This window comes from Echinops telfairi, unplaced genomic scaffold (assembly GCF_000313985.2).
Source record: "Echinops telfairi isolate 266 unplaced genomic scaffold, ASM31398v2 ScPeMD7_7458;HRSCAF=8496, whole genome shotgun sequence".
In the NCBI taxonomy this organism is placed as follows: Eukaryota; Metazoa; Chordata; class Mammalia; order Afrosoricida; family Tenrecidae; genus Echinops; species Echinops telfairi.
In genome coordinates this window covers 26,552,454-26,560,571 of record NW_022111358.1, presented here as the reverse complement: position 1 = coordinate 26,560,571, position 8,118 = coordinate 26,552,454, and the positions used below count along the sequence as shown (strand labels likewise).

General features: G+C 56.8%; 1 protein-coding gene across 1 annotated transcript in view; it reads left to right on the top strand.

Moving 5' to 3' along the window:
• Window positions 1-8,118, top strand: part of SRCIN1 (SRC kinase signaling inhibitor 1) — a 72,694-nt gene that overhangs the window by 30,970 nt on the left and 33,606 nt on the right. The window contains 2 exon segments of the mRNA XM_045299328.1: window positions 3,426-3,449; window positions 7,940-8,111. Coding sequence (XP_045155263.1) covers window positions 3,426-3,449; window positions 7,940-8,111 — 196 coding nt within the window.

Genomic DNA, 8,118 nt, shown 5'->3' with positions numbered 1-8,118 from the left:
AGGGAGGCAGGAGTGGGTGAGGAGCCTCGGAATGCTCCCTCTCTCTCTTTCGGTCGAAGAGGGGTCACGCACTCACCTAGCCTAGAGGCATGGCTTCCAAGCGAGGGGTGAGGAGACCTCTAAGCTGGCTGGGGTCCCTGGGGTCAGGCGACCTTGTCCCAGGGCACTGGGTGGGGGCACAGAGCAGCTACAGCAGAAAGAACCGAACCTCCCTCCTTACTCCTGGCTGCAGGGGTTGGCCAGGGAGGGAGTTAACTCCTCAGCCCCTAGAGGGAAGAAGCCTTTCTTCTCCCACCAGGGAGTGTCTCCAGGACTCCTGCCCCCTTGTCTGAAAGTCTTGTCCCTGGGGGGCTTCCATCTTCTCCTCTTAGAACACCAGTCTTTTTGCCCCAGCTTCCAGAAGATTCTTCCCCAGGGGGGCCACCCGTGGCCTGCTCTCTCCTAGAGGACCCTGTTTGGCCTCTGGCTGATGGCAGAGAAGGGAAACCCGACCAGACCAGCTTCACCTTGTAGGGTTTGCTCAGGGTTTGGAGCCAGGCCTACCTTGGGCCTTCTGCCTGCCTTCCAGGGGGATTTCTGGTGCTGGAAATTCCCAGGGAAAGGCCTGGAGTCTGAGCAGAGCTATGGACCAGAGATGGAGGACATACTGAGAAGGGTCCTGAGATACCCCTTCCTCCTGTCGCTGCCCCTACTGGACTGACATTCATTCATTATCAAGTATTTGTTGAAGGGCAGCTGTATGCCAGGCACAGCAAGGGGGACAGAGAGCCAGAAGAAGGAAGGTAAAGGATGACACGTGTTGGCTGGGGCATGGTTGGGAGTGTCCCCGCTTCTAGAACAACGGAGAAGCTCTCTGCTCAGTTCCCCAAGGCTGACCTGTGGATTTACACCTTGGAAAGAGACAGAGACCAGGGGGAGACAAATATCTCCCCAGCGTGGCTCCCCGCCGCCGTCCCCTCCAATGACACAGTCTCTTAGAGACCTCGTGTCTTATTCCTGATGGGACCCACGTGGGTGAAAGAGGATCCTTCTTCCCACTTTCCAGAGGGCAGGCCTGAGGAGCCAGTCTCTCAAATTCCTCCACAGGTCACTCCAGCTTCTCCAAGCACGGGGAGGCCCCCTTTCTGGACTTGGAGGGTCTTTCTGGTGGCACTGCTGCCCTCTCCTCCCTGCCCCCATCCCCTTCCAGGGGGAGGGAAATGGAGATGAGCTGGCAGGGCCAGGCTAGACCACCCTCCGCTCCCCTCTGTAGGTGACATTGAGGGTGCGGCACCTTCTGCTGCTTTTGAGTCAGGACTTCGCTTGCCTGAGATAGGGTGTCTGGGACATCCTAGGCATGGGACAGTGTACCAGCGTGGCCAGAGGCAGCCTGAGCTGGCGAGTGGGGCAAGGAGGGATGGACTTTTCTCTTGGTGTGAGGTGGCCCTGATGTCCTGTCTGTGTGCTGTGGCGGCACTGCTTCCTTTGGGTGTCTGTCACTGGTGGGTGTCTGGGTGCACAGGTGGCTACTCAGGCCTCCTGAGCTGTGTTCCTGGGGCTCTGGGGGTGCCTGCAGAGAGTGGGGTGAATAGGCCTCCGTGCTTCGTGTGGGAGCAAGTCCGGGTCCCGTGGAGGCTGCGTGAGTGTGTATGATTAGAGGGTGGGCTGTACCCAAAGAGCTGTCCCCGAGTTTCTGGCTCTGGCAGAAGCACTAGGGCTTCTCCCCTGGGGTGATGCCCGAGTTCCTCTCTGGGAGTCTTCACTGCTCTGTGCTGTCTCTAAGGATGCTCCGGAGAGTCGGGGCCCGGCTCTGGGACTAGCCAGCAGGTTGTGGGGAGCTGGTGGGCCCTGTGTGTACCGCCTGTGACTGGTGTAACGGTGGTGGTTGAAGGGCGAGAGGCCTGCTCTTCAGGGCTGTCCATCACTGCCGCATCTGCAGACATGACTCTCATCAGAAACCTTCCCAAGCCCTCAGCCTGGCTCTGCCTGCCCCTCTGTGTCCACTCCCTTGGCCACCCCTCCCCTGCCTGACGCTACAGACAGCTGTAGCCAGACCTCCTGCTCCAGCCCCTTCGAGCTCCTCCCCTGGGCCCAGGGGAGTCATGTGTGGCCATAGATTGTCCCAGGCACTGGCTGGGCACTGGTTTTGCTGCCCCTCCTTCCTCTGCCTGTCATGTGATTATTGTTTTCATCTCTTGGAGCCAGTGTCATTGGGGGGCAGGGACTTTGGTGCAGATCGGAACCGTTCTAGCAAGTGAACATTTTCACCCCAGTTCTCGACCTGTGTCTGTCTCCCTACCCCACCTGCGCCCCTGCCCTCAGTCCAGCAGTTGGCCAAAGGCAAAGCCTCCTTCCCAGTGGTGCCCTTCAATTTAACCCTTAGCCAAGGCTTCCCTGCTATCTAAGCACTCAGGTGGCATAAAACACCCAGCATGCGGTCCTTCTCCTTTTCAGGGACTTCAGGGTCCTCCCCTCTGTCAGGGGCACTGGGGCCTGAGGAACCTTGTCTGTTTGTGCCAGACACCACAGGGCCACACCATCTGCTGCCTCTCTCTTCTTGCTGAGGCTGGCACCAGTCAGCAGGGTGCCCCCTGCCTTGCCAAGAACCAACCCAGCCTGAGGGCTATACCCGCCTTGGCCATCTGGATAGGCTGCAGGTCTCCAGGGAAGTCAGGGAGACCCCAGGTTACTGTGAATGAGGAGAAGTCTGAGCCCCGCACCAGATTGAGGGCTCTGAGACCCTGCCTCTTTCCCTCCCTCAGCCCAGGTACCCAGGCTCCTGACTCCCTTTGCCACACCCAGGGCCCCCGACCCACTGCAACATGCCAACACCTGTCTGCCTTTCTCTGTGATCCAGGCTGACCATCTTTGGAGACCTCCCTGGGGGCCATTTCAGGTCCCACTCTGCCCCAAGGCTTTCATCATCATCCGGCCCCGGCCCCGCTTTGTGGCCGATCCGGTCATTTCCCAGCAGACTCTGCTGCCTACCTCTGCACACTCACCCATGCTGTTCTCCCTGCTCCACATTCCTTCCCTCCAAGTCTCTAGCCTCCTCATCTTTTAAGACCTGGTTCAGATGCCCCCCTCCCCTCTCTCCTCTCCTACCTCCCCTTCACAAAGTGTTCCTGGGAGGTCACAACCAGGTGCCATTGCCCTGGCTTCCCTAAATGATGGTCATCTGTGCCCTTCCCCCCCACCTGTGAGCGCTCTGAGGGGCTTGTAACCATCTGGAATGGTACTCCCCGCTCTACCAGCAGGCCAGGGTCTGTTCAGGGCCCTCTGGGATACACCGAGATGCTCTGGGGCTCAGTGGAGGACCAGCTATACCAGGGATTACTTCTTCCTGCTCCCGGGAGGGTGGAGGGCTTATGCCCCAGGGATCCACCCCTGCCCCTCCTCTGCACGCCCAGTCCCTGCATAACTGTCTCTTCTCTTATTTCCATCAGCAGCCCAACTACTGGAGTTTCAAGGTCAGTGTGATGCTTCTGCTCGGTGACCACTGCATGTGCTCTGTCTCCCTCCACCCTGCTTCTCCCCGCACAGGCTTGGTGCAGGGGAGGGTCACTGACACCTTCCAGCGGTGGGGTTGGGGGTTGCTTGGGGCTGCAGACTGTGGCTGCCATGCTGGGAGAGACTGGGTTTGCCTGCTGGGGTCTTGTGGCTCCACGGTGTGAGTGTGGGCCTCTGGGCTTCGAAGTTGGGAACAAGAGAGACTACCTGACATGTCCCCCATCTGTAGGGCGGGATGGCACTGAGATGGATGCCTGGATCCCAGGACCTCATGGCTTCTGTTTTGTTTTGTTGTTATTTTTTCCTCCCTACGGATGAGGCTGGCTAGGGAAGCTAATAGGTTACACTTCAGACTAGAAATGTTTAGGACACAGCTGTTCAGTGAGGACAGCTTCTTCTCTGTCATACCTGCCAGGAAGCCTGGCTCTCAGTTACTTGGCCTCTGCTCTGAGGGGGCAATGTTACATAACTCTTGTAGGACTGCCCAATAAATGCCCAACGGGCATGCTACTCTGCCATAAAGCCTCCATCTGAAGGCTTGCAGCTGCAGTCCCAGAGTCAGCAAACCCAGCTCCCCCCATGAAAGGCACAGAGGCACCAACCTCCTGCCCGGGCGCACAGCTTTGTTTGCTCTGTGGGCTGGGCAGTGCACCACTCTGCCTCGTGCTATGGCTCCTGGTCTTGCTGCTGCTGCACTTCCCCCGGTGTCATGGCTGTCTCCCGGGGGGGCAGCAGTCTCCCGGGTACAGCTGTCTCCCAGGTGCAGGTTCAATGTTCAGGGATCCTGGGGTCCAAAGGATGTGCTCCACTCCTGGCTCTGCTCTCTTGCTGGTAATGAGACTCTCTCAGTTCCCCATAGGACCTCGTTGAGGGTGCTCTTCTATGAACTTGGATCACTCACCCAGGGAGGCCAAGTGGCTACGTTGGGTCCCTTATGCCATTCTCATGCCCCACTGTTAGGGGGCAGGGGCTAGTCAGCAGCCCCTAGGCAGTCAGTGCTCACAAGAGATCAGGACCCTGCACCCCAGGACCTGAGATACCTGTTGCCTAAGTGGAGAGCTGAGCACAGGGTTGGGAGTCTGTCTGCCTCTTCTGGATTATTGGGACTCTCCAGAGATGCACCCTTGGCCCCTCCTCCTTCCTCCCTGACAGCCAGGCCATAAGCTGAGTGAGCCAACTTAGATTGCTGCTCACGTCCTGAGGTCTTCTGGCCCCTCAGCCCCCAGGCGTGGCAGGCAGGGCATCCTCTTGTTCTTGCCTTGTTTCTATACAAGTGTTCTCCCAGTACCCTGGTACCGGGCACTCATGGAGGCAGAGGGCGCCGAGTTAAGCATGGCCTTCTTGGAGAGGGCCCGACAGAGCAGGGCTGAATGCTTCAGAGCCAGGCTGCCTGGTGGTGAACTCCATGTTGCTATGAGCTAGTATAGTGACCTAGGACAAGGCCTCTTCCTCCCCTGTAGAATGGGCAGGGGCAACAGTGCCTGCCTGGGACCACCTCCGTTCCTCCACCAGTCTAGTTGATTCGGACTCAGGGCAGCTCCTGGTGTGTCAGGTGGAACTGTACCGGGGAGGGGTGTGGAGGACTGATGTTTTTTCCAGCTGAGCCTTTTTGCTGAGGTGGACTGGAACCTCCAACCTTTTAGTTCACAGCTGAATGGCTGCATTCCCACCCCATGACTCCAGCTGCATCATAGGGTTGCAAAAAAACCCCTGCCAGTTTCTGGCAGGTTAACTCTGCCTTGGGGTGACCACCGTTTGGTCAGAATAGAACTGTGCTCTATGCCCTGGTTGGCATAGTGGGTTAAACATTGGGCTGCTAACCTCCAGGTTGACAGTTCAAAACTACCAGCTGCTCTGCGGGAGAAAAACCAGGCTTTCTAGTTCCATCCAGATTTACAGTCTTGGAAACCCAGAGGCACAGTTCTGCCGTGTCCTGTAGGGTCGCTGTGAGCGGGCGTGGACTCATTCATGGCTGTGGCTGTGCTGGGTCCTTTGGAAGTGGACTATCAGCCCCGAGAATGAGACCGGCACGGCCTCAGTGCATTGTCTGGCTCATCTCACTGGCTTTTAGAATCAGGAACTCTGATTTGAGTCCCAAATCTAGGGACCAGAGTCACTCTGGAAACTGCTCAGAAATCTTGACTCCCCGGGCCTACCTGAACCCCTTGAGATTCTGTTGCAGTGAATGTGGGGCCTTGGAAAGAGTGCTTTTTAACAAGCTCTGGAGTGATTCTGCCTATCTGTGGACAGCCTCTGGGACCTTTAGGTCCTGGTCTGACCACCCCACTTGAGGTTCCTTGGGCCTGATTTCTGCCCAAGTGTCATCAGCTCCTCCTGGAGCCACTCTGGCGACCCGTATTCACTACCCCTCCTGGGGACCCCTGTCTTATCTTGGGAGAAGAACTTTATTTGAATGACAGTTTTGTTCTCTTGCCCTCTCCTTTGCGGGAAGTCCTTCTGGCTGTCTCACTTTCCTCTGTCCTGTTGTTTCAGCACAGGGATGGAGGGAGTGCTAGAGTTTTCTCAAGAGGGTTTCTCAGAAAGGCCCCCTGGGGTTAGGATAGAGCCAGGAATGGATGGAGCCCTGAGGGTGGTCATCTCTTTACCAAAGGTCCCCTGGGCAGGGTCCTTGTTACATTCTCAGCATCCCTAGGACTTCGTGGCCCTGGCATTCTGGTCTCAATCCTGTCTTTTTACTGGCACCTCAGGCCCTGTGGTCACTCCTTTCTTGTCATCCCTGCTAGCTGCCTCAGGCTGCCTGAATTCTGTAGCCCCTCATCCATGCCAGCCTGGCAACTACTGACCTTTCGGTTGCCTGGCAACTGCATTACCACCAGACCACACTGCTCTGGAGCACTCAGCCCTTCAGCCTGAGTTGAGCTGTGGGTCCAGGGTCTTGGCTCAAACATCCCCCCAGGTGAGCCTTATTGCTAAGTGGTCTCTTATGTGCCCAGTTACAGGCCCAGCCACTGCTCAAGAAATTGTACTTGAGGTGGGAAGCCTGCTTGACATCCCCAGATCTGACCTTCCGTGTCCCCAAACCCTCAAGGCCACCCTGGGACAGCTGGGCACAGTGCCCACTGGAAGATGCATCCTCTTTGTGAGAGTGCTAATCCGATTGGAATGTTAAACCGAATTAATATGAAATGGAGATTAATTAGGGGTTAATCAGGGTTTGGGGAAGAAGGAAGCTGGAGGGAATAAATGATTCTTTTTTAGAAATACTTTTAATGACTTTAAAAAGTAGAAAAGGAATATATTCTGACTGCACGAAATTTACACAGTAGAGAAACGTATAAAGTGAAAAAGAGGAAGCCCCCTCCCAAGTCGGAGATCGTCATTGTTAATGGTTTGGAGTGCGATATTGTTCAAAACAGACTATTTTACAGAAAAATACAACCTGGAAATCTTTTTTGTTGTTCTCCATGACGTGTGTCTGTGTCTGTCTGGACATCATCCCGTGGAGGTCTAATGCATTATCTTTCTCCCTTTAATGGATGGGTTTCTGTATAGCAATCCTTTTGGGGGTTGGGAGGCTGGTGCAGAATGTCTGGGCCTGTGACCCTGAGTGACAGCCCACTTTCAGCCCAGATGGGGTTTTAAAGCTCTGTTGAAATGATGGGGGTCTCTGCCGCCTCTCAAGGAGAGAGCAGTTGGGCAGTTGGAGCAGGGACCGGTCACTGGGTGACACACGTCCCTGACCCCTGATGGATCATTTGCAGCTGTTTCTGCTGGGTCTTGGAACCTGGGAGCAGGTCCCAGGGCCAGGCCGGCCTGCTGTGTGGCGGTGTGTGCCTTGCAGGGAGCGCTGAGGCCTGGCATGTGTGTCCATGTACTCCTGTGTGCCACAGTGGTTTAGCCTGTGCACCGTGTGTGATAGGCAGTTAGTCTACATGTGGGAACCAGTGGCTTCGGAGGGTTTGGGGTGAAGTCCAGGATGTTCTTGGTGACCACCTCCTCAGAGCCTGGATTCTGGGGTCTCCGGCCTTCCTTGTTTTCTCCTGGGTCCTGTTCTGCCCCTCACCCCCAGCCCCACTTCTCTGAATTCCACTAAGAATAAATTCACCGCTCACAAACCCGCAGCTTAATTAATGTCTGGAACTAATGCCCCAATTTGCTCAACGATTCTGCTGCTCACCTCGGTGACAAATTCCTGTTGTTGTTCTTTGGAAGCTTAAAATAGCAGGCGTGCCCATGGCTCCCGCTCAGCTGGTTTCTTGTCTGGCTTCCCAGGGTGCTCAAGGCCTTTGCCCACTCCTTAGGCGCTGGATGTCCTTGGGGGCGCCAAGGCCCGGGAGGTTGGGGAAAGCTCCCGTGGCCGCATAGCGAGCCTGGAACCCAGGAGAGACCTTCCCGCTACTGGGTGTGTGTCAGTGGCTGAGGGGGGCTGTGCCCGGGGCGAAGGGGGCTCACCCTGGGTCGGTCCTCTCGGCCTGCTCTGCCCCTCCAGACCCGTAGCTCACGCCACACGCAGGGGGCCCAGCCGGGGCTGGCAGACCAGGCGGCCAAGCTGTCGTACGCCTCGGCTGAGTCGCTGGAGACCATGTCGGAGGCCGAGCTGCCCCTGGGTTTCAGCAGGATGAACCGCTTCCGCCAGAGCCTGCCCCTCTCACGCTCCGCCAGCCAGAC